General features: G+C 40.7%; 3 protein-coding genes and 1 long non-coding RNA gene across 4 annotated transcripts in view; 1 reads left to right on the top strand and 3 right to left on the bottom strand.

The window, feature by feature from the left end:
• The window catches only part of LOC115585697 (uncharacterized), a 510933-nt gene that overhangs the window by 69316 nt on the left and 414234 nt on the right, over positions 1-27383 (bottom strand). The gene's annotated exons all lie outside the window — the stretch shown is intronic.
• Positions 1016-4434, bottom strand: LOC115585013 (uncharacterized). The gene is made up of 3 exons (XR_003984644.1): positions 4166-4434; positions 1252-1431; positions 1016-1172 (listed from the first exon to the last, which is right to left on the bottom strand). It is a non-coding gene; the product is annotated as an uncharacterized LOC115585013 (long non-coding RNA).
• On the bottom strand, positions 7148-18264 carry LOC115584984 (mitochondrial carnitine/acylcarnitine carrier protein). The gene is made up of 9 exons (XM_030422982.1): positions 17880-18264; positions 15871-15963; positions 15074-15201; positions 13321-13411; positions 13069-13186; positions 9763-9835; positions 9221-9330; positions 7983-8104; positions 7148-7884 (listed from the first exon to the last, which is right to left on the bottom strand). Exons 1-9 carry the CDS (start codon positions 17979-17981, stop codon positions 7822-7824), a joined length of 900 nt encoding a protein of 299 aa, XP_030278842.1. The 5' UTR covers positions 17982-18264; the 3' UTR covers positions 7148-7821.
• On the top strand, positions 19871-25165 carry ndnl2 (necdin-like 2). The gene is made up of 11 exons (XM_030422984.1): positions 19871-19973; positions 20275-20338; positions 21542-21634; positions 21732-21795; positions 21959-22038; positions 22142-22236; positions 22740-22819; positions 22918-22960; positions 23043-23105; positions 23812-23926; positions 24544-25165. Exons 2-11 carry the CDS (start codon positions 20288-20290, stop codon positions 24634-24636), a joined length of 777 nt encoding a protein of 258 aa, XP_030278844.1. The 5' UTR covers positions 19871-19973; positions 20275-20287; the 3' UTR covers positions 24637-25165.

The following is a 27383-nucleotide window of genomic DNA, read 5'->3' as shown; positions in this document are numbered from 1 at the left end:
TGTAGTTCATTAACAGAGCTTCAATACAATACGTGACCGTCCACCTACGATTTGCATTATTCTAGGGAGCTGTAAACTTACTGTAAACATAAGAACACTGCTAAAACTGAACCTCACCCTTTATGCATGACATGGTTTGCATCCTTCGTTTGGCTATCACAGTGTTTACGACAAGGAAACAAACAAGAACAACGCATTCATGGGAAACTTAATGACACATACCTTACTGTTCATGTCAGACTGGGTCCATGTTATTCTCTGCTGATTCTCAGCCTCATCCCAACACTGTAAAACAACATAGAGATTCAGTATTACAAGTAAAAGTCGTGTGTTCATAATCTTATTTGAGTAAAAGTAGGATTAAATGCGACGTTAAGCTTTAAAATATACGTAGTACACTGAAAAGCATGAGCCCCTGAAATGTAGAGGTGTAGATGAAAAAAGGTACAAGTGACAAATGATGAAATAAGCAAATACCTAAATGTGAGAAACTGCGTACTAAAAGCAGCCATGTTGAGATAAATTGATATAAAAGCCGGATTTATCAAATAGGATACATGCTGCAAATCAAAGTGACGCCGACTCTTTATGGTGCTTCAGCTGCACAAACAGCCACCGACTGTTTGTTTAAAGAAATGCAAGGTTGTCATAAATATCTGGAGAAAAAAAGATGATTTTAGTGTTTCAAAAGACCAAACGAATCTGTAACAGTTTATTTAACACCTTCACAGAGACGGGGCGCCCATTAGCTCAGTTGGTAGAGCGGGCGTCCCATCTGCAGAGGCCCTGTCGCTGCTGCAGCGGCTCACGGTTCCAGTCCGACCTCTGGCCCTTTGCTGCGTGTCACCAGCCCTCCTCCCCTCACAATGGAGGACAGCAGAGGGAGGGCCATAAAGAACACATGCACTGTCACACACACACACGCGCACACAGAAAAGAGGAACCAGACCAGAATAGACGAGATGGTCAAAAATGATTTGCATACACTGAGGTACGTGTCAGCAAGGCCGGATTATCCATAGACTGGATTGGGCAAGTGCCCAGGGGCACCAAATGTGGTTAAGCAGCAGGTGTAACAGGTGTCAGATTACCAGGCCGCTGTACCGTCTTCTCTCACCATGTTTAACCCGTATAGAAATCTTACCGACGACAGGCAGAAATCCACATTACTTCTGTGGACAAACACCAAAACAAACACGTTTACGTCATCGTCAACAATGACTTTGAGATGAGAGAGAAAGGTGAACTCACCTGGCTGTATTCAGAGTCCACCACTGAGCTGTTATCTGCCGTGTGGTTCAGGATCTTCACGTCCTCCATGTTGGCTGTAGTTGCCAGGTGTGTGTGTTTTTCTCTGCAGCACCTCTGAGCTTCAGTCATGTTCTTCAAGATGGTGCTGAGGATGAACATGTGATGAGACGGCACTCAGCCCTGTAGAACAACAGAACAACAACATGAGAGTGTTGAAACATCACATTTCTGTGTGTTCAGGTGTCATTACAGGAAAATCAGAGGAGGAAGGAAAAAAGTTCTGTACTTAAAGAACAATTTTGAGTATTTCTGATTGTTTTGGACATTTTCTACTTCTACTCCATGACATTTCACACTTCAGTCGTACTTTTACTGCAGTACATCCTCTTAAACCTGAATGAGAGTCAATGGAGTGAACTTTGTAACGCGTCATCTACAAAGTGCTATAAGTTAATGCCTCTAATTGACACATTCACACACGTACGAATATCTTCGAGACACAACCAAAAACAACTTCTGTAACGTTCTCTGATGATTATAAATGTTAACTACTCCTTATATGTTCAGTATACAGGTCGGCACCAAACCACAGGATGTATTTTTACAATGTTTTTACAGCTGCTAATGTATGCAACGCTGTTAATGTGATGATACATGACAGTTAAATATTGAATCTGTGTCTATAATAACCAGATCCTGACATGTAAATGTGACGTCTGTGGGGGATAAAAAGCACCAATGTTTTTTATAAATACAGTGATTTTTAATAATCTAAGTACTAATAATAACAATCATGGAGACAAAAAATTAAAGTCTGCAGATCAAAATAAGAAGCTGCAACTGGCAGTGAGCTGCTTTCTTTTCTTTTAGCAGTGAAGAGATAAACTCCATGACAGAACATTATAAAATATGATCATTTATACAATAACATTTAATGGTAAAAAAAAGTACAGTTGCAGTAGGTTACTATTATAAATATGCACCATGTACATAGTTTTTATTGTAATCATCATTACTATTATTATTATTATTATTATTATTATTATTATTACAATTTTTCTGCTTATTCTTGACTTTGAATGGGAGCAGCTGTAAGGCAAGCAATTTCCCATCAGGGATCAATAAAGTATTTCTGATTCTGACTCATATAATAAGAAGTCAGCTAACCATATTCAAAGTTATATTAAATTAACCAAGTTGACAGTATGGTAGACAGATGTCACATTTACATGTCAGGATCTGGTAATTATAGACACAGATTCAATATTTAATGTATCATCACAGTAACAGAGTTACATACATTGTGTTACAAACTTGGCTCAGGCTTGTAACAAAATAGGAAGCTGACACACACAAAAGTGCTAAATCAAAAGGGATTTATCCAACTTATAACATATGTAAGCAAAATAGTGAAGGTGTGATGCAGTCAGTAATGTAAAAAAGTCTGAGGGTTAGTGTATGTGTGAATGTAAGCCATGGTAATGAGGTAGAGGCTACTAGGGGTGGGCGGATCGATCCAAATATCAATACTATCGATACCAAGGTAAGTATTGGTATCGGATTGATACTAGCGTGATGAGATCGATATTTTTGTTGTAGTTTCTCTTTCATAAGTTCAGCAAATCACTCGTATTTCTTCACAGAGTTTGTGCGAGCACAGCGTCTATCTCAGTCCTTAGTAGTGATAGACCGATATTATCGGCCGATATTTGCATTTTTTCCGTGTATCAGCATCGGACCAATGTGGGCTGCTGCGCTCGCCGATCTGGCATTATTTACAGACAGGCGTCCACAGGCAATAAGCATAACTTTAGACACATAAGATGATGCATTTTCTTACAGCAACATTATTCACAATGAATCAAATACATTTCACTGAATGAATGAAATACAATAATCAGAACAAATGACTGAATCAGCTCAGGATAATTCTTTGTATTGTTAATGTGACGGGAACAGAAAGGGTTAATTAATAAGAGTGGATAGCACAGATAACACTAGACACAGCAGTTAACCACTTCTCCATCATCACCACAAGCTGACAGAACTGAGCAGTTTATTGACGACATCTTTCAGGGTTGTTGCGTTACATGAAGGATTTTATAGGTTTATTCATGGTGACTGTCCCATAGGTGCGGCCACACGGCTGCTACTGATCTGAAAGTATGTGATACTTGAGTAGAAAAGAGGCAGAGGCCTTATGGATATGGAAATTCATCGAATCACACGTCATATACGTCAGCGCAGATGAGAGCCAATTAGGGCAAAGTCCTGACGTCATGAAGGTGGGTCTAGGATCGCGCAGTACCTGGAGAGCAACAGCGCGAATGCTCTGCAGCAGCCTCGCTCCCGCGATAACTTAAGGTCATGTGACATCGGATGCGGAGCAGAAACCACGCCCATCCAGGTCATCGTGGACACATTTTAACAAGCATGCATCACGATTTAGCTGCGCGGCACTGCGATCACAACCTCATAACTGGCAGCTGTAAAAACTCATAAAAACACTGTAAAAATACATCCTGTGGTTTAGTGCCGACCTGTACACTAAACATGTAAGGAGTAGTTAACGTTTATAATCGTCCGAGAACGTTACAGAAGTTGTTTTTGGTTCATATCTGTTTGTCAAATATATCCGTACGTGCGTGAATGTGTAAATTATAGGTTTTATAACTTTATAAAGTTCACTCCATTGACTTTTATCAGTTTACGGGCTGAGCCGCCATATCCAATATGGCGGCAAGTATCGCAGCAACGGCCAACCCGCTCAATGAGGCGTCTATGTTTATATGTCTATGGGCAAAACTACACCTGCTGTGATAAACAGTTATCAAGCTGCCTGAATAATGTCCCCAACATGACTTCATCATATGTGAGCCAGGCAGACAGGCACAGCACATTCACAGCCTCTTACCGCAGGTTCCACTCCGCCTCCACTCTCGCCGCCAGCGCCGCCATCTCTCTCCCGCCTCGGCCTCGCCTCATCCCCCTCACGGTCACCTCCATCATCATCATCGGCCGCCAGTGCTGCCACAGGTGCGGAGGCTGCTCCACCTGTTCCACAAGTTACTTTAAAGTTGGATACTGGACAGACATTCACTCCGGAGACACCCAGCGGCGTCTCTTCCTCAGTTTCCCCGGTGTTGGCAGCAGGAGGACGGTTAGCTGCCTCCCAGAAGCTCGCGCTGCGCTGGGGCTGATTAAGGGACCGTCAATAAATTACTCTGTTGTTTGTTTGACTCACACGAAAACAACGTTTCCTCACGCTGACGTCATGATAGTGGTGAAAATGAGGTTTAAAAAAACCCCACTGATTTCATGTAACACACTTATTCTGATTGCTAATGTGTCGTGTATTTATTATGAAAACATATTTTAGTAAGATAATGGATTTTTTAAAATGGGTTCTATGTGATGTGACCCAGTGACTCCAGACAAATGCTGAATTGTATAACCGAATGGGACAAATTAGACAAATATGTTTTCATAAAATGTTACTGCTTCTTCTATTTTACATGAATATTTCTTATGAACATTCAGCAGTTCTTTTCAATAGTGTCCAAGGGAAGGAGTGGTAGTACTGTGCATTAATAATCTACTCATGCAAACCTGTGCAATAACTTGATCCACCACTTAAATGCAATCATTTCATTTAATTTAACTGCTAATTTCTGTTAATGTCATTTATCCATAATCCACAGTATTTCATTGCATTCTTGTTGTATCGTATAGTATTTTATTGCATCTTATAGTATTTTATTGCTTCTTATTGCACTTTTATCGTAATTTATAATATTTTATTGTATTGTATTGTATTCTCTTGCACATGGGAGCTGCAAAGCCAATTTCATTGAACATGTTCAGTGACAATAAAGACAATCTTAATCTTAATCTTAATCTTATCCACTGTATAACAACACAATTCCATATACAGTCATATGTATTTATCTTTATATATATATTCATCCTCTATACAGTTCTCTATATTTATCTTATTTGTTTTTATTTTCCATGAATTTCATTTTATCTTTATCTTTTATCTTTATTCTTATCTCTACTTTATATATCACATACATATAGTTAAGAGTTTATTGTTTACTGTTTATTTATTGTCTACTTCCATATTTAGCTAATAGTTTATTGTTTTACTGTCTACTGTTTACTTTCTATATTTAGCTTTATACCTCTTTTCTACCTGTAAGCTGCTGGAAATCCAGTTTCCTTCCTCTCTAAATAAAGAGAAGTCTAAGTCTAATGTCAGTGACTCCAAACCAATGCTGAATGACATCACCACACAGGCCACATAGGACAAACTTCTTTTTGGTGAAAGAAACTTGAAATACAATTTTATGTTAACAAACATAGCAAAGAACAGGTGAGAAGAAGCCAACATTGTAAAGTGGTTGTAGCAGAATGACCAACATGTTTTTACGGTTTTGAGAAGCACAATAGTTTGTTTACTGTCGGGAGAATTATGAAGAAGAAACAAACACAGCTAAAATTCAACAGAGGGAGACAGGACTGCACAACAATTCAGGACTTAAATCCTGAGGAGCAGTGTCCGATAATCCACCTGATTTAACAGCCAATTCAATAAAAAGACTTGTGCTTTATTTACGTGTATCAATTTATTGACGGTCCCTAAATCACCTCCAGCGCAGCACGAGCTTCTGGGAGGCAGCTAACCGTCCTCCTGCTGCCAACACCGGGGAAGCTGAGGAAGAGACGCCGCTGGGTGTCTCCGGAGTGAATGTCTGTCAATTTTGCACATTTGCATTTGTCGGAATCTTCATGAAGGGCTCATGGCTTCTTTTCCCTCAATTTGTATGTGCCTCCCTGGCATGACTGATTGATTGATTGCTTGATTGACTGACTGATTGATTGATTGATACCCAAGGGGGAGGAGCCCTCGTCTGTGATTGGGCCAGCCCAGTGTCAATCATGAATAATGGGCTGATCTACCTGCTTTATCTGCCAATCAGGCAACATAAATAAATGAATGAATGAATGAATAAATAAATAAATAAATATGTAAGTAAGTAAATAAATAAATACCCAGTATAAGGTAAAGGGCTGTACAAAACTCATTTCTGTTTTTGCATGATCCATCAATTTCCTTAACACCCACATTATTATTTGTATTCAAAATCTGTGTATAAAAAATTGCTGTTATTACGTTAATTATGTCTATTCTATTCTATTTCTTCCCTTTTTAATCATATTGTTTATTTCTGCTTTTGGTTTTTGTTCTTGTAATATTCTGTCGCTGCGGGGACAAACTAATTTCTCCGTCTGCGGGACATTAAAGGATTTCTGATTCTGATTCTGATTCTGATTCTGAACTAAGGACAGTTTGTCATTCAATGTTTGTTGAGTCCACTAGGAGGCAGAAACCAGTTGAAATAATTGAACCACTGTTTGTACACTGAAATACATTTCACAGCGTTTGCTGAATGTTTGTGATGGTTTGACTAAACACAAATGTATTTTAAAAAAATGAAGGAGAAAAAAAAAACATTTAAGAATACTATGTGAAATATAAAAGCATTAAAACTGTCTTCATAACACAGGCCTCAAAATGAGATATTACACCTCAACACCCCGAAGATTTATTTCTAATGTGCTGTAACAGAAACCCAAAAGTCCCAGGAGGTAATTTGCAAAGTAAGTAGTGAGTAAAGTTGTCACATATAATGTAGTCGAGTAAAAAGCACAATATTTGCCTCCGAAGTTTTGTGGAGTGGAAGTATAAAGTAGCAGAAATGGAATTACTCAAGTACAAGTACCTCAAAACTCAACGCAAGTGCAGTACTTGAGTAAATGTACTCAGTTACATTCTATCATGGAGTAGCTCAGTGGCTCATCCAAACCTGGGCTAAACAGTGGACACTTACACTTTTTATGGCAACTTCAAAATAGTTTATTGAAAACATTGTAATGACAAAGCTTACAAAACTCCCCCCGGGCCTGCACACAGGCCAAACGAACCTCTTCGCCCAGCATAAATTAACACTGACTTTGGGCAGAGGTTGTAGATTAAAGGTGCTATTTGTAAGAAAAGTTGATTTTTGAGTCTCATTCCCAACTCGTCATGTTACGACGCTCTGGGTCTCCTTACTTCTCAAAAAAACTCGTCTGATCTGACGAGGTGGGATTGAAACTCAAAAATAAACTTTTCCTACAAATAACACTTTTAAATATATATTTAAACCCATTCTAAACGAATGGTACTAATTTTATCACCTGACACTTTACAAACATCACAAACAGTTTGTAAACTCAAGGCTCAGACTCCCCTGCCAAAAAATTCACATTCTTATATAAGTTATTTCTCAAAATCATACATTCATAAGTGTGCGTTTATGCCACTCACAAAAAGTGAGCGTAAAAAAATATCGATTACAAAGGATGACAAGTCATTTGTAAAATTAAATGTATAATCACATTTAAGAATACAAAAAAATCACATTTTAACATCCTGACATGTGACTCAAAAGACACGAAACACTTAACACCGCTCAGAGCCGAGCGTCCACGAGAGGCCGGGGTCTCTTCAGGTACCAACTTATTTCACCAGCTGGGTGCGAATGCGTTCAGTCCCTTTAATGCCACCTCAAACCCCAAAAAACAGGCCTGAGGGATGGAGAAAGGAAGGAGGTATTTCAGTCAGTGAATACAAGGCAGATGTAGTTATCAGGCAGTAAACGTGTGACAGGAGGGTCGAGATGTACCGCGTTGGCAGGGAAGGCTCGCAGAAAGACCGCATTGAATCCCTTATAGAGGGCGGCAGGTCCTTCTTCTCTGAGCAGCGTCCTCAGAACGTCGACCAGACCTCTGTACTTCCCATCTGCAGCTGTATACACACACACACACACACACACACACACACACATACACACACACACACACACACACTCAATGAATGATAGTGATTGCAGAGAGTACAATACAAACGCACAATATGTCTTTTCCACCACTAGAGGTCTCTCTATTAAACCAAAACACAGATGTTTGCCAGACTTTCTGGAGGAATAATCAACCCGAGTCTCATCAGATTCTGTTCTGATCCGGAGCCGTTTACCGACGGGAGGAGAGCTCAGAGATGACTTTGTAACTTGTGGGATTAAAAAGATGATTTCTCTTCACTCCTGTTGATCAGCCTGACTGCAGCAGTGATCCGGAGCTGACCTCCACTGTCGGGTGTTTCTGTTCTGTAATGTCGACTGCTGACTGGAGCTGGAGGGGAAATGGGCTTTACTTCATTAACGCAACGTTACAGAGAGAAGACAGAGAACCAGAACCAGAACCAGATCTCTGCTGAGTGCTGACTTCACCCAGAGCTTCACCTGAAGTCAAACACACAGACAGACACACTCGGTGCATGACAGTGGTCGTTAGCTTACGGCTGATGTTTAGCCTCATTAGCCGACTTCCTTCCTCGTTATGGCGACAGACGATCACATGATGCGCATCATTTACCTCGAGTTAACTTGTGGATTTCTCTGGTTTGAACATAGTTGGAAACATTTGAGAAAATCTAAGTACGTAGCTCAACAATTTATATCACAAAGACATTTTGATGCAGATGCTATCTTGTGGATACGTTTCTTCCTACATCATAATTTCTGGGGCAGTTTTGGCCTAAATTTCTGTCTGCTGGGGAACTTTTTATTTTATTCTAATCTTTTTAAAAGCTTTTCCAGTATTTATGCTAAGCTAAGCTTCTGTAACCATCCCCCAGACTCCGGCTTCAAAACAAACACAGAGTTGAAAACACTGTTATTAACTGCATAACTATTAACAAATGCCTTATAAAGTGTGTGTAAATCTTAATAAAGCAACATAATGTCAGCCACCCTACCACCACAACTAACAGATAGATGTCCTTAAATAAACTGTCATGTCTATAACAAGCTATTTTCTTTCCCAGGCTCAGTCTGGAGTTTCACATCGTCTCTGACTCGCTCACCTGTCTGGAAGTTAGATTTGAGGACATCCGGAGGAAGAGCGATTGTCCAGTTTAGAATCCCCGCTATGCCACCAGCCAGGAGGATTTTGGGAGTGCTGAGCTGAGAAACACTATGAAGACATAAAGACACGGCGGGATTTCAAAGACCTTCGTACTTTGTAATATTCTTCCAGTGGTGGAGAAAATGTATTTGGGTCGATGAAGTACAATCAGTAAAATATCTCCTGTGACTGTTTATGTTCTCCATCAATCAACTGATTGTTTGGTTTGTCAAAATTAAACTTAAAACCCCCCAAAGTGACCTCAACTTTATCACAAATACATTAAAATTATTAGAATTATTTAAAGGATCTATCTATCTATCTATCGTGTGAATAAAGATCTTAATTTGTAAAGTAACCAGTAACTAAAGAGTTGAAAAACAAAACAAAAAAACAAACGCAGAAATTGGCATGAAAAGAAAAGTAAAATAAATGTGTAAATAAAAGTAATGTATTACTTTCCAGTACTGTGGCTTCTCCACAGTAACCGTGGTGACTCACCTTTGACCCTCAGGTGTCAGGATGTTTTTGAGGTATTCGTATGTGAGGAAGTACAGACCGTTAGAAGGCACATCTACGAGAGAGACGGAGAACATGTGAGGCTGTCAATCCATTCTGCTCTTTGGATCCAACGGTCACACCAATAAACAGAGTTACACAACACTCACACACTGCAGGGCTTCGAAGTATGAAGATTAACATACACATAACTGAGTACTTTTACTTCCTATAGTATTTCTACTTTATTCTTCTACTTCACTACATTTCAGACAGACATACTGTTCTTTTTACTCCACTACATTTATTTGACAGTAATCAAGATTACCAGCAGCAACATTAAAGCGAGGAAGTCATCAATAATTATAATCCAATAATATGATAAACATAATTCTGAAACTGAAATGAGTCCTCCTCTCCTCCTCCTGATGATATAAAGTCCTCCTCTCCTCCTCCTGATGATATAAAGTCCTCCTCTCCTCCTCCTGATGATATAAAGTCCTCCTCTCCTCCTCCTGATGATATAAAGTCCTCCTCTCCTCCTGATGATATAAAGTCCTCCTCTCCTCCTCCTGATGATATAAAGTCCTCCTCTCCTCCTCCTGATGATATAAAGTCCTCCTCTCCTCCTGATGATATAAAGTCCTCCTCTCCTCCTGATGATATAAAGTCCTCCTCTCCTCCTCCTGATGATATAAAGTCCTCCTCTCCTCCTCCTGATGATATAAATTCCTCCTCTCCTCCTCCTGATGATATAAAGTCCTCCTATCCTCCTCCTGATGATATAAAGTCCTCCTCTCCTCCTCCTGATGATATAAAGTCCTCCTCTCCTCCTCCTGATGATATAAAGTCCTCCTCTCCTCCTGATGATATAAAGTCCTCCTCTCCTCTGATGATATAAGTCCTCCTCTCCTCCTCCTGATGATATAAAGTCCTCCTCTCCTCCTGATGATATAAAGTCCTCCTCTCCTCCTCCTGATGATATAAAGTCCTCCTCTCCTCCTCCTGATGATATAAAGTCCTCCTCTCCTCCTCCTGATGATATAAAGTCCTCCTCTCCTCCTGATGATATAAAGTCCTCCCTCCTCCTCCTGATGATATAAAGTCCTCCTCTCCTCCTCCTGATGATATAAAGTCCTCCTCTCCTCCTGATGATATAAAGTCCTCCTCTCCTCCTCCTGATGATATAAAGTCCTCCTCTCCTCCTCCTGATGATATAAAGTCCTCCTCTCCTCCCTGATGATATAAAGTCCTCCTCTCCTCCTCCTGATGATATAAAGTCCTCCTCTCCTCCTCCTGATGATATAAAGTCCTCCTCTCCTCCTCCTGATGATATAAAGTCCTCCTCTCCTCCTCCTGATGATATAAAGTCCTCCTCTCCTCCTCCTGATGATATAAAGTCCTCCTCTCCTCCTCCTGATGATATAAAGTCCTCCTCTCCTCCTGATGATATAAAGTCCTCCTCTCCTCCTCCTGATGATATAAAGTCCTCCTCTCCTCCTCCTGATGATATAAAGTCCTCCTCTCCTCCTCCTGATGATATAAAGTCCTCCTCTCCTCCTCCTGATGATATAAAGTCCTCCTCTCCTCCTGATGATATAAAGTCCTCCTCTCCTCCTCCTGATGATATAAAGTCCTCCTCTCCTCCTCCTGATGATATAAAGTCCTCCTCTCCTCCTCCTGATGATATAAAGTCCTCCTCTCCTCCTCCTGATGATATAAAGTCCTCCTCTCCTCCTCCTGATGATATAAAGTCCTCCTCTCCTCCTCCTGATGATATAAAGTCCTCCTCTCCTCCTCCTGATGATATAAAGTCCTCCTCTCCTCCTCCTGATGATATAAAGTCCTCCTCTCCTCCTCCTGATGATATAAAGTCCTCCTCTCCTCCTCCTGATGATATAAAGTCCTCCTCTCCCTCCTGATGATATAAAGTCCTCCTCTCCTCCTCCTGATGATATAAAGTCCTCCTCCTCCTCCTGATGATATAAAGTCCTCCTCCTCCTCCTGATGATATAAAGTCCTCCTCTCCTCCTCCTGATGATATAAAGTCCTCCTCTCCTCCTCCTGATGATATAAAGTCCTCCTCTCCTCCTCCTGATGATATAAAGTCCTCCTCTCCTCCTCCTGATGATATAAAGTCCTCCTCTCCTCCTCCTGATGATATAAAGTCCTCCTCTCCTCCTCCTGATGATATAAAGTCCTCCTCTCCTCCTCCTGATGATATAACGTCCTCCTCTCCTCCTCCTGATGATATAAAGTCCTCCTCTCCTCCTCCTGATGATATAAAGTCCTCCTCTCCTCCTCCTGATGATATAAAGTCCTCCTCTCCTCCTCCTGATGATATAAAGTCCTCCTCTCCTCCTCCTGATGATATAAAGTCCTCCTCTCCTCCTCCTGATGATATAAAGTCCTCCTCTCCTCCTGATGATATAAAGTCCTCCTCTCCTCCTCCTGATGATATAAAGTCCTCCTCTCCTCCTCCTGATGATATAAAGTCCTCCTCTCCTCCTCCTGATGATATAAAGTCCTCCTCTCCTCCTCCTGATGATATAAAGTCCTCCTCTCCTCCTCCTGATGATATAAAGTCATCCTCTCCTCCTCCTGATGATATAGTCCTCCTCTCCTCCTCCTGATGATATAAAGTCCTCCTCTCCTCCTGATGATATAAAGTCCTCCTCTCCTCCTCCCGATGATATAAAGTCCTCCTCTCCTCCTGATGATATAAAGTCCTCCTCTCCTCCTCCTGATGATATAAAGTCCTCCTCTCCTCCTGATGATATAAAGTCCTCCTCTCCTCCTCCCGATGATATAAAGTCCTCCTCTCCTCCTGATGATATATAAAGTCCTCCTCTCCTCCTCCTGATGATATAAAGTCCTCCTCTCCTCCTCCTGATGATATAAAGTCCTCCTCTCTTGAAACAGCGTTGCAGCATTCTGCTGAACAACTGAAGTAGCTGGAGCAGCCCTGAGATCCCAAACTTAGCTTAATCAAAAAGACACTTTTTACCCCGTTAGCGTGGTTAGCATGCAGTTCAGCTTCTGCCGAGCAGCTACAGTGAAGATTTCATCTTAAAAAGGATTTAAATGACATCTTTTCAACTCAATCTGTGATCTCAGGTCTACCGCAGACTCTCCTTACAACTGATGAGCTGTTTGGAGCCATTTAACGTTTTTCGGTCTCCGGCTACTTCAGTTGTTAAGGAGAATGCTGCAACTCTGTTTCACTGTGAAGCTCCAGAAATACTTCACACACACACACACACACACACACACACACACACACACACACACACACAGACACACACACACCTCTGATGAGCGTCAGCACCGTCCCTTTGTAGACGCTGCGGATCCCCTGCTCCTTATACAGTCGGACTGCACAGTCCAGTGGACCGGAGTACCTCGTCTTGCCACTGCTGGCCTGCACCTGCAAAACACCACATTGTACTTCATTTATTTTTTGTTTGGTTGAAAAAAAAAGAAATACGCTACTATTAATATTAGTATGTATTTGTAAAATAAAGTTTTGGACTGGAAAACGTTGCGAACGTGTCGCTTTACCTGCAGTAAACATTTGATTCTCTCTCCTGGAGCCACAATCACTGTAGTGAAGACCCCTGCCAGACAGCCAGATAGGAATATTTGAGTGTGCCTGAATGAAGTAGAGTAAAATCACTTTCAGAGGGCTGAGGGGAACTACACAGTCAGGTGTTAACTACAGCGAGCCCTTTCACATCATACAAAATCAATGCTTGGTTTAAAATATAAATTTTTCCGGACGGTGCAAGGTCGCACTGCATCCCAACATCGGACGCTTGACGGGCGAGGCGGCGTCACGATACAGGATGATTTACAGATGCTCTCAGGTAGAGAGCAGGCTACAGGCTGCACCTTCCTGCAACCGACCGTGCAAACACTTCCTGGCTGCACCTGATTGGACGAGCGCTTTCACTCATCAGCTGTCTGCTCCTGCATTACAAACAACACAGCGCTTTTTTTTTTGTGGAAACTTATGATACAAAACTAGCTCGTATGCTCTGCTGCAGTGTGAAGACTCTTTTCTTACTCTTTCTTTCGGTTTCGGTGCACTGATAACATTTAGTATTGAACTGCTAAATATTCTTCCTCTACTACATATCTTTGTGACAAATGCTTGACTGCCACATTAGACAGATCATTGCAAAAAATGTGTTTACTGACTGATATATTAGTATTTTAATGTTATACTCTCCATCGACATTGGTGCGAAAAAATCAAGTAACAGTCAGACTCTGGCGGGAAATGCTAACATCATCGTGCTAACATGCTCAAAAGGACGATGCTAATATGTTAAAAGGACATAATGTTCAGCTTGTTCACCCTCATAGTTCAAAGTCTTTACATGGACACATCTGCTAATTATCCCATAATTATAAAGTCCAGCTGGAGCTCAAATGTTGACCTGATGAGCACTAGATTAAAAGTCAGAGGCTCAAAAAATGTATTACAGTTCATTGTGAGGGGAACATGAAACCAAATTTAACTGGTCTTTTATCCAAAGTTGATGAAATATTTCAGTTGAAACCCAAAACTGTCCACCTCATGGTGGCTCTGGAGGAAAGCTGAAGTGAACACCAAGGTCAGTAGCCTGCTCGGATGCCCTTATGGTAGATAAAACATGATAAAGTGCCCTTTAAATAGATAAAATGTCATGAAGTGCCCTTTCTTCACTATATATATCACAACTTTCTGCACGTGGGTACTTCCACATTCAGCTGGAACCCTTTTGATTTTTCTTGCCCCCACAATCTGATTCTGTGAGATTGACTATAAACAAAAGAGAACATCATTACATTTACATTCAGGAAGGGAAGAGCTGATGGAAAACAAACAACTTTCAACATGCTTATCCTCTGCAAGTAAAACTTAACAGGAAACAAATGTTCAGGGAGCACTGCCAGGGAGGGGGAGGAGGCACGAGTACCGCTGCTCTGTCGTCTGAACAAAAGAGTTTACGGTGAAGGTGGTTTGAGGAAACACAAGGACTAAAAATCCTCTTCCGGCTTGAGTCTTCTGGTCGACTCCAGCACGTGTGACATTGCCACATACATTTATAGACCGAGAGGCAGACGGGGTCAACATGAAGGAGCTGACAGCAGAGCGGTGAGAGGACAACATGAGGAAGCGGGTGTCGAGGGGGTGTGTAGCTTCAAACGGGCGAATGACAGCAGAGGGGAGGGCAGCGGAGGAATGGTTAAATATAGAGCCCATATTCCAGGTATTACAAACACACTAAAAGAGACATGTGTGTGTGTGTGTGTGTGTGTGTACTAACGTTAGAGGTTTGTTAGGGTCGGTCTGCTGGAGCTGTTTTCCCAGACCGAACCCGAAGAAACTGATGGCCATCATCGGAGCCACGCCCGCCAGAGGAGCGCCCATACCTTTATAGAGGCCGAGGACACCCTGCACACACACACACACACACACACACACACACACACACACACACACACACACAGGTAACCTAAGTATAAACACCGGAAATTTGAAATAACCTCAGCAGACAGTATGAAGACATTTTATGTGAATTTGGTTGTTTCTCTGTTTTAAATCAAGTCTCCAGTTTCTTCAGTTGTTCAGCAGAATGCTGCAACTCTGTTTTTAATGTCATGTGGACTACCACACTTCACCTGACTCTATATCATCATGAAGGGAGGAGAGGATGACTGAATGAAACCACTTAGAAATCCTCAATAAAAAACGCTCCTTATGTAGAGAACTTGCCTTAGAAACATCATGTTTTTAAGTTTTCTTCAGGATCACAGTAACCCAGTGACAGTTGTCTGTACATCCACATGTTCCCTGCAAACAGGAAGTGCTAACAATTCATTCGGCAAAGTTTTAATTGAGTTTTGGAGTGTCTTCTTTATTTCTTAGTTGTTTTTCAGTTTTAAAACAAGTCTCCTGCAGCTCTGTTTTACTTCAAAGCTCCAGAAATGTTTTGTGGACTTCGAGACTACACCTCACTGAATTTCCATTTTTTGGTGAACTGTTCCCGTAACTGTGCTCTGTCAGATGTAGCTTGCACGTGTGTGTGTGTGTGTGTGTGTGTGTGTGTGTGTGTGTGTTCACCTCTTTGGATACGGTCTTGCGGAAGCAGTCATACGTTCCAGTGTAGAGCACATACTGAGCACGGGCGACTTTAGGCTGCGTCTGTAGCCTCACCTGGAGAACAGAAATCCATAATTAGTAAGGTCAGCCACACACACACACACACACACACACACACACACACACACACACACACACACAAAGGGTCACATAAAGGGAGGATTGTTGAGACATGTGATAAGGAAAACACCCATCAACGTCTGCAGCTTGAGGTCGCTGATATCAGACAGGCTGTTGGTGTCAGTTAATGTGAGAATGAAGATAAAACATTCTCACATTCACACAATCAGATGAATTACTCACATATAACACACTGTATAATACACAACCTCACACATTGATGTGTCAGGGTCCATACAGAGGAAGAACTATTTATGAAACACCTCACAAATAATTGATTTGAGAAATGCTTTATTTTAGGGGTGTTTCATGTTTATCTGGTGAGCTTTCTGCACACGTCGGTGCTCAAACTGATTATAACTGAGATGAACTGATATCAGCAACAGGTTCAGTGATCTGTCGTGCACCGACTGCAGGACTCTGTAGGTTTTATCACCCAGATAAGATGATCATCCACCGTCGCCATCTTGGTTTTTTATTGGGACCAGAAGTGATGATATGCTGCATTCTGGTGCTTCTCTGATGGTCCCGCTTCACTGAGTCGGGATGTGGAGCAACATGGACGCCGGAAAGAAAAGTAGTAGTTTTGCATTTTATCTCTCAGAGTGTTTAAACGACACTTTGATGGCTGTTTCAACCTAAAACATCACATCACGACGTGCGTAGAGACTTTGTGTTATGACCAGCTAACACTCTGGTCATAACACAAAGTCTCTACACACTTTGGTTTTTATACACTCTGTTCACCGCAACTTATATTTTATCTTGCACTACAATTACTCTGCTTATTTATACACTTTTATACATTTTGTACATTTTTGTATATTACTTTTTTCTATTGCTATTTAATATGCCTCGGTGTTCCTCTTATTTCATTGTGTTGTATTTGTCTCTGTGTGTAATGCTGCTGCTACACCATAATTTCCCATCTTGGGATCAATAAAGTATATCTATCTATCTATCTACACGTGAACCATCAACCCGATGTTTCCTTTCATCCGCCATGTTTCAGTGCCATGAGGCGACAGCTCGGACACTTGTGGGCAATAAATTTCCCCAGGCTACTCAGACTTGAAGGGGCTCTCGTGTGAATTTTCCCAGTCAGGAAAACTCCACATTATCGTCTACTTGACTCTACATGGGACCATAATTCACTGCATGAACATCACACTGTATTGAGGACAACATAAAACTATAGATTGAGATCATAAACTCATCAGGAATCTGTTTACTGACGTGATAAATCAAGCGAGAAGTAGAGTCATTTTCTCATAAGCTTACACACAATCTGACTTATTTTTGGAACCAGTGGAGTCTTTACAGACACTGGAGGCTTTCTGTCCAGACCATTAATCACTGATTAGTCAAAAATCTGCACTTTTCAATAACATATCAAACATTTGGAGTTTCCATTTTCTCAAGTATGATGATGTGAAGCTTGTCTTTATCATTTGTGACGTTTACACTGAATATCTCTGAGTTTTGGGAGTTTTAATCGACAGAACAAGACATTAAGACGTGTTTTAACCACTGATCACAGGATATATCTTTAACCTGCACTCCCCCCTCACACAGAGCCTTTTATCCGACTACACAGACGGGTTTCGCCTGTCTCGTTGCTGGTTCATGGCCTCAGTGACATTGTAAGCTCATTTATCGATAATCCCCTCGGCACCTCCGTCTGATCGCTGACTTTTTCCACCGCGAGTCTCTTTAAAACCCAGAACACAATCTACGAGAGCGGCTCGCTAACAGGAAACTCGGAGTAAATCGAGGTCTAGGTGAAGTTCTGAGGGGTTTAAATAAAGTTGTGCAGAATGACAGATTGACTTCAGACAACAGTCAGTCACCTTGATGGTGTCCAGCGGGTGTCCGGCCAGCAGCAGACAGGCTCCGGCGACCCCTCCAGCCACGAAGTTCTTGAGCGGAGAAACTCTTGCCTCTTGTCCCATCCTCTCCCCCGCATGGCCAGAACACACAGCCGGGCCTCGGTCCACCTCACACCGCCCAGACAGTCCGCTCAACCGCCGCCGTCCTCTCTCTCTCTCTCTCTCTCTCTCTCTCTCTCGCTGTCAGACACTTAACCTGTCTGTCTCTCTGTCTCTCTAACTGTCTGTCTGTCTGCCACACATACAGTATGAGCTGGACTTTGTCTCCAGCCGACACAGACAGACACACAGACAGACAGAGTAACGTTACTCTCCTGTAACCTGAACACTCCTCACGCGAAGTTACAAAGTAGCAACACGTCAGCTGCCTGTTGCTACTTTGTGTTTCTAATATAAACTCTATAAATACAGAAACAAACAGACAAACAGCGACACCCCGTGGTGAAACCGGCCAACAGCAGGGCCACAAGGAACATTACTCAATACTCAAAATGACTTCCCTCTGTGAGGTGTCTGTGCAGTACATGAGCTCCCTATCTATAACAACAACAACACAGCAATACTAACAACAATAACAATACTACTAATAACAACAATAACAGTAATAATAAAACAACAACAACAACAACAACAATAATAATAATAATAATAATAATAATAATAATAATAATAATATAATATAATGTTATTATTATTATCATTATCATTAGTAGTAGTCTACTACTAATGATAATAATAATAGTGACGATAACAACAACGGCAAAAACAGCAGCAATAATAGAAATAAACTTAATTTAGCACTTATAAAACAAACACAAACAGGGAGTTAAATAAAACAGTAAAAGTGAAATAGGAAGTAAGTTCTCAATAAATAAATAAATAACATAGAAAAGAATGAGTATCAAACATTTCCAAAAGCTTGGACAAAAAGAAACGTTGTAAGGAGTGATTTAAAAAATATTAAGCCTGGTCAGACAGCGGAGCACCTTCTCCGGAAGGCTGCTTCAGCTTCGCTGTCGTAGCAACAGATACAGGAAATCTTTCCTGCCACAATCCATCACTTTATACAACAACTCTCTCACCTCTGCCTGACAGAGAACTCTGGTCTCTCTACTGTTTTGTTGTATATATTATTATTGTTTATAATATATTTTGCATATTTTGTTTTGTTGTATATATTGTTATTGTTTATTGTTATTAGCACACTGTGCATTGTATATATACATTACGTATATATTGCCTTCTATTTATGTTATGTACAAAGTGTTTTATTTGCGGACCCACTACTGCTGTAACAAAATAATTTCCCTGTCTGGGATCATTAAAGTAATTCTATCTATCTACATGTTCTGCAACTTTATAAGAAGAAGAAGAATCTTTAAAATGAATGTAATTCAGTTTTTTCCTAAGAATGTCACAAAATGCTTTACAAATGAAATTAAAAGCAATAACAATAGGAGAAAGAATAAGAATAAAATACATGAACATGGAGGAATACAAATAATAAAAATGAAATAATATCAAATACAAAAAAGAGGAGAAATGTATCACTGATTTTCCCAAAGCTTTGACCAAAATTAGGTTTTGTGGAGTGATTTTGAAACATTTTGAAGATGAGACAAATGGGTGATATAAAGCGATAAAGTAGTTTAACACAACATGTTTTTATTTCAATGCCCGATTGGAATTGTTTTTAGTTATTTCTTTATTGACTTGATTTACTGTGTTAATGTTTTTAATTGTCTATTTCGGAATTGTTGCAGTCGCTGTGTATTTGTAAGATTATATTATTATTATTATTATTATTATTATTATTATTATTATTATTATTGTTATTATTATTATTATTATAGGCTCCGTTAAAACAACCATTATAATATTATTTGTATCACCACTATATTTATACCATATTTATTATCGTTTCAGTAAAAAAAACAAACATGCAGCCGTCGCCCGGCGCGCACATGTTACGTCATCAACAGGCGCCTCCCTTACAGTCGCACTAGCGGGAAACTGTCAGTTTGGAAACGCCTGAGGAGTTTGCATCCAGGCGAAGTGAGTGAATATTTCCACTGAGCGGGATTATTAATACTCTGTTGGCATCGCTGCAGTCAGCTGAGACTGAGAAGTGAAAGTTAAATGTCGTTTAAGTCGACTTTTCTTTTAAAACAGCTAAGTTAGTTAGCCTGAGAGCTGTGGTTACCTAGCTAACGTTACTTTAGCTTTAACGTTCGCCGAGGTACTTCCGTGTCCTCCGTGCGGTTTTAATTGCGCTGTAGATGATGTGTCTGTTAGATTAAAGCTGATGAAGTATAGAGACCTCACTGTGGATATATATTTGTTTTGTGTTTATCAGGCAGTTTGTCGCCATGACGCAGAGAAAAAGGCTGTCTAACACACAGAGCTCCACTCAGAACAGAGTAAGTGAATCTCATACATCAACAAAATATCTTTTCTCCATCTCTCGAGTCTCTTCAGCCTCTTCTGCAGCCCTGCTGCCTCTCAGCAGTAAACACGTGTTCTGATTTATACAGTATGAAGTGTTACATATAAAGGTTTTATGTTCCGAACCAAAGATCGTTGTGCTGAGTGAATAATATGATTATTAACCTCAATTCATCGTTTCCTCCTCAAGATTTAATGTAAGACATATCATATCAGTTTGCATTGATTGTGAATGTTTCTGATTTGCGTTTTCCGCAAAAAAGTCCAGCTCATTGAAAAAAAACACAACACAGAAGAAGCTTCTTGACTGAAAATCAGAGATGAAGACTAACTTTACATGACTGAAAATCAATGATGTGAATCAATTAAGAAATAAATAAGTCTTGTTAAAATAGTTTGATTTTTGGTTGGTGACATTGATTCCTCTGGTTATCAGTTCTAAGACGAATTCAGTTAATTGTTGTACTTTTTGAACTGGTAAATGATATCATCATTAAGCAGTATAGATACTTTCCCTGCCTTCCAACACCGATACTACCGTATCAGTTAGCGTGCCAGAAAAATGTCTATCATGTCCCAAATTACAAAGTTTGTAAAATGCAGTAAGCCAAAAGTATCAGGATGTTCTTCTATATCCGGTCACATTTTGCAGTGTGCAAGCTGGCCTGCTTTTCTCACCCACAATTGTCTGTGCAGCTGAAGAGTCGACACATACGTCAGGGTGTGTCACGTGATTATAAACTAGAGGAGAGAGCACAAAGATTTGACTGAATGTCAGACATGACAGTGATGGATAAAAGCACATTTTAAGTGTCAGTTCTACCTTCTTTGTGCTCCTAAATTGCGTGCTAAGGCTGCAACGTAGATAGGAGCAAGCAGGTCAGAGTCCAAACAAAGACTACAGTTTGGAGGGGAAGGGATCTGACAAAACACGACAAAACAACAAAGATAAAACTGGGACTTACTTGAGACTTGGCCAAAATTGCTTGAGTCACATATTTACTGACGGTTTCAAGTTTCCACACTGCACTTGTTTAAGTTTTTAGGTTAATTATGAGTTGTCCTCATGTGACATACTGCAGCGCTGCAAAAGTAATTTACCTGCAACTGTTTTTATATGTGACTTTGATCGTGTTCACATAGAAATGTCTTACTTTCTGTGAATGATTCTGACTCAGGAAGAAGATGATGACACAACATTCACTCAGCCAAGTACGTCGCAGGTTCAGAGAGGCCTGGAAAAAGTCACACCTGCACAAGTCGACCAAAAGGTAACACACACACAGACAGACACACACACACACATGCAGAAATCCACAGTGTTATTTTTAACGGCTGATGAAGACATCTTGTCTGTATGTCTTGCAGACGGCTGAGGTAGTGCAGTACTTCTTGGTGAAAGACCAAAAGAAAATGCCTGTACGACGAGCAGGTACAGCAGCATTTACTGTAAATACATTGTGTGAGAACAGTTGTGTGACGTGGGTCAGAAAATCTTTGTTGTAATCTTTGTCAGACTGTGTTGTATACATAATGAGGAATGTCTGATGCGTATCACCAAGATGTAATGAGAAGTCTCCTCATGGTCTTTCCAGACATTGTGAAACACGTGGTGAAGGAGTACAGAAACATCTACCCTGAGATCATGAAGAGAGCAGCACATACTTTTGACCAGGTTTGTTCAGTCTGAGAGGATCAGAGGAAACACTGGAAGCAACTAAACCTCGTCTTATTAAAGTGACAGTCACAGTGTTGCTCTTTTCCACTGTTTAAATCAGGTATTCGGCCTGAAACTGGTTGAAATCGACGCCAAAAGTCACACGTACATACTGATCAATAAGCTAGAGACGACTGATGGAGCCTCGCCGATCAAGTGAGTAATTAACACTGTTGCATCAGTTTTGTTATTAATCACATATCAGTATTTTTATAAACATTTTAACTGTGTCACAGCCAGGGTGACATGATTTTGATTTTAAGACAAAAATATATGGAAACAAGTTTAACATTTTGATTATCGCATTCAAAAGCAGGACCAGGGATCTGATTGGGTGACTGTTCTTCTTGTGCTTAACTCATAAAACTGTTTTGTTTCTAAATAAATTCCCTACATTTGTCCACATGGCCTCAGAGTGCTGTTCTGTTATATCACACTATTTAAATCATGTAGCTTCGATTTAGAGAAAATGTAAAGGACAGTTAAAAAGGGCATAAAATGTAAGTCATAAAATATCGTTCTGTTGATCTTTACAAATCAAGAAACAATAGTCCAGCAACGGCAGAGATTAAAATCGAGGCACAAATGTAATTGTTGCTTTTGAGAATGGAAACCGAACCACATTTTGTTGACAAGTCTTTGTTGTGGTTGTGTTGCAGTAGCCCCGCCAATCCAAAGATGGGTCTGCTGTTTGTCATCCTGAGTGTCATTTTCATGAAAGAAGGAGTCGTCAAAGAAAGTGAGCGAGGGCTGTTTGAGTTACATACTGCACATCACTTTGTCTATTCACCATTTTAATCATGTGTGAACTGTGTGTGGTTGTGTTTTGTGCTGCAGACGTCATCTGGAATACTCTGAAGAAACTCCGAGTTGACCCCGGGTGAGGCAGCTTTGACACAACGTATTCATGAGTTTGATTGTTGTGGTTCTTTTTATTTATTCTGTTTATCCTGACGGTGCAGAAAGAAACATGAAGACTTTGGTGACGTGAAGAAGGTGGTGACAGACGAGTTTGTGCGACAGAGGTAAGACTGATGTGATTGTGCACCCCTCCCCCTCCTCCACCATCTGAAGGTGGGAACACTGATGGTGGCTGTTAGCGGCTGGTGATAGCTCATTCATCTAATCCAGTGGATCTGTGATCAGAAGGTCACAGGTTCAAAGCCCTGCTGGGACCACTGTATGAAACTGTACTGGTGTGTTCAGAGCCAGTGTCTGTCAGACCATAGACTCTGGTTTATACCACGCCACAGATCAGCAGGAGACTGAGAATCCAGACCACGAGAGCAGAGTGGTCTGGACCAGACCTGACTCCTAACATGAATTATTGTGCAAACATATTTTTATATCCACACTCGGGTCACTGGCTTACATTTCAGTTGACTCCTTCTTTTGTCCAGAGATTGTTAGATTTGGAGGATGTAGGAAAGTTAGTTTTAGCCCTGCAGCAAAGTGCTGGAGGTGGTGGATTTTTTCTGTTATTTCAGCTTGTGTTGCTGGTTGATGTTTCAGGACACTCACTTTATTTTCCTGTTCCTTGAACTGTCGAGCTGTTTCTGTGTTAAAGGCCGTCCACACCCAGAATGAGAGCTACAGCGTGAACTATAGATAAAGTTTTAAATGTTATTCTAACTAACGTTCATGGCAACAACTCTTTCTGGAATGTGCTGAAAAATATTTCACATTAAGGCTACAAATGACAATGATGTGTGTGTGTGTGTGTGTGCACAGGTACCTGGAGTACGTGCGAATCCCTCACACAGAGCCAGTCGAACATGAGTTTCGATGGGGTCAACGTGCTGAAATTGAAGTGTCAAAAGCCAGAATCCTCGAGTTCATGGGTGAAGTAAGTATCTGTTGTTGGTAAAGTTCACACTGCAGGATTAAAGCTCGGGGTCGATCGATATGTTGTGTCGTAAAAGTACAATCAAGGTATTTTACTTCAGTGTTTCCAGTTTCTGCTAGATTCTTTGCAGACTCAGATCATTCAGTGCTAATAAGCTCCTACTGTTAACATGGAGCACATCAGATATTACAGACTTTAGGCAGAGATGATAGAGGACGGCTACTGCGGTGGCAAACATTCAAACAGCTTGCTGTAGTTGTGGGAAACAAATATCATTAAGCTCAAATTCAAAACATTTTTATAAGAAGTGAAAATGTACAAAGCATCTTCGATTCTCTCTAAAGGAACAGATGATCTTTGCTGCCTGCTGATCTTCTTTCCCTCTATAACTAATCTTTGCTTTTTCTTTTTCGTTGCCCAACGCCGACCGCTCGTCTATCTTGTCACTTCTGTTTTAAAACCTTTCTGTGATGGAGCATGAATGAACCTTAAACTGCAACGACTTTAACAACTTCCTGTAGTGTGACCTAACAGACTGCACCTGCCTGCTGTTGTACTCTGAGTCAGTCGTTAAAATGACTATTTGTTGCTAACGATGACGTGTTGTCTGGTCTCAGCTTCACGGACTGGAGCCTCAGAGTTGGAGCCAGCAGTACAGAGAAGCTCACCCCGCCTCCAACACACAGCCCGGCACCAGCAGCCAGAGATAACCGGCTCAGTATCACTGTTTCCCTGCCATTGTATTTATTGTTGCATCATTTTCTTTTTTGAATGTTTTGTTCAGAGTGAAGACACACAAATCTGCTGTTACAATATGCAACAAACTGAACCAACATTTAAAATCTGGATTATACATACTTGTGTGTTCATGTGTTTACGCCGAGTGTGTGTTTTAAACATTTGAATGACGTCATCACACAGTCAGGTTTCATTTTCATTTTATTGCCTGGACTTTAAGGTGACACTTTTCTTTGTTCAGAAAATAAAAGTTTTTTAAAACAGATTGAACATCACTGATTGCACTGATTGACATTGTCTTTACATTCGTTTCTCCCACAAACTCACAGCAGTTAGACACGAGGACAGTCCTGAATGTTGCTACGTACTACAGAGCTCAGGACACACGAGCACAACAGCACATGGACATACAGAAGAGAAGAGCTGGGACCTCAGAGACAGTCCGACCAAACAGAGCCCTGATCTGACCGTGTGGACTTACAGTCATGGTGCGTTCCTTTGTGCTCGGAAAAAATGACTTCCAACGCAGAAAAGTGTGACGGAACAGTCGTTAGTCAGAACTAACCCTTGAACACATCACAGCAGTGTAGTTGTACACATACTGAGCAGTTACTGTTTGTGAAACGTGCAGTAAATACAATTTGTAGTTGTCGTTTTCACTTTAATTCAGCAGTGCATGTTAGGAGTCGTTAGCAGCTGCTGTTGCTGTGAAGTTCGCAGACTTTCCAATCAAACACTCAGTTATGTTTTTCAGAGCAAATACACTGGAACAATCAGATTAGACGTCAGAAACACCGGCTTGGAAATTACAACTTCCGATTCGCAATGAAACGCACCATAAGGAAGAACTGAACTGAACTTTTTTTTTTTAAAGGGACGGTTCGCTTCTTTAGATGCTAGTTTTCTGACCGAGACGCTCGTCACGTTGGGAAGAAATGTGCGTTTATTATGTGCTGGCGTCCCTTTTTGAAAATAAAGATCCCCTGAGAAAAATGTTTCCTATCGCTCCCTCAGAGGACGAAGAGTAACTGAAGAATCATCCTCACAGAGAAGCAAACAGCAGGGGCCTGTAGCACGGAGCGGCATCAGTGGGTCAGACGGCTCGGACTCTTGATCCCTCATCATTTTCACAGCAGGCTTTTTCCTGGTTTCCTCCCAGGGGTCCTAATTCTGCTTTATTACTCCAGATTTATGATTATTGTCACACTTTTCTCCCCATTTAGTTATCACCGACACCTTGTCCTCCTCAGTAAGAGACTGAGAAAGAGAAAGGATATTTAGAACACATGTCAGTCGCCTTGGAGAGACAAAAATAAATCATGTTTCTTCAGAAGTTTAAAAGAAAAGAGGCTGTAAACAGTGCTGTAATCTACCATTTCTCTGGAAACCCAGAACTGTGTTTTGTTTCAAAAATTCCTCCCTAATTTTGAGGCCTCAACGTTTGCAGGTTGGCTCCGGACCAACATGTAAAGTGACTGATTCTCTTGTTTTTTCCAAGCAGAGAAACATTGTGTCTCAAATTCAAACTTTTATTTCGTCCTGTCTTAAAACTTCCTTTTTTATCAGCTTTAATCACTAACGTGTTCCTGCTCAACTGTTGATCAGCTCCTGTGAAACATCTGAGGTGACACTGACCTCGACTGTTCTCCAACAGCTTCCTGTCAAATACAGAATCCAATTTAAAGTTCTTAAGATCACCTTAAAAGTTCTGCATGGTCAGAGAGGGAAGTAAGGAAGTACAAATACTTTTCCAGGTATCTGTGCTGTACTTGAGTGTCTCTGTGACTTTCCCTCTCTATATCTGAACTTTCTCCTCACATTTTCAAAACGTGCTCGTTACTTTAGTTTGATGCATTTGAGGTGATTTACAGATTAAAAGCCGTAAGAAGGCGTAAACAGACAGAGAGGGAGACTGGAATGTGGAGAAAAGGCGTGTTAGTGTCTCGTATCTGCAGAGAGTTTCTGATTTTCTCTCTTTGTTGCTGCTCGGGACGCTTTACCAACCCAACATGTGTCTATTTGACGTCCTGGGAATGAGACTCAACAATCAACTGTCTTTGTGGTGCGTTCAGGAACAGCTGGGACAAATCCTACTGATTCTACCTTTAACTTTAATAGTCTTTGAATTCTATTAATATGACGTGAGCTTCAGTTAGCTTTGAGCACAAATGTCCTTCAGAGGGAGACTTTTTACTCTGATACTCTGAGTACATATCAGAGCCTGTAATCTATTACTTTTAGTACAGAAGCTACTCAGTACTTCTACTTCTACCAGAGTAAGGTATCTGCATTAATTATTATTTATTGTACATTTATATGTGGTTATTATCACTGCGTCTGTTCTTTTCAAGTTGTTGGATTATGTTGTTTATATACACTTTACATTAAATAACCTTCTGCTCCTGAAACAGCTAGATTTCTTCATCGGCATCAGTTTAATCTTATTAAATCTTATCATCATTATTTAATAACATCAAAGAGGTTAATAATAAACCTTCTTAGCTTATTTTTGGTTGATTTCTTTACACTTAATCAGGAACTCTTTCTTAACCGAGTCAGCTTCCTGATACCAGTTATCAGAAGTTCACTGATGTTTTTTCTCAGTGAACACAAAGAGCGCCGCACCGAGTCGCTTCACGATACAGACCCCAGAACTCCACCTAAAACCAAGTACAAACGTGATCACGACACCGAGACATGAAACAACAAACAGCCGGTC

Source organism: Sparus aurata, chromosome 7 (genome assembly GCF_900880675.1).
Source record: "Sparus aurata chromosome 7, fSpaAur1.1, whole genome shotgun sequence".
NCBI lineage: Eukaryota > Metazoa > Chordata > Actinopteri > Spariformes > Sparidae > Sparus > Sparus aurata.
Note: the sequence above shows the minus strand (reverse complement) of the source record. Positions and strands in the feature narration are given on the sequence as shown.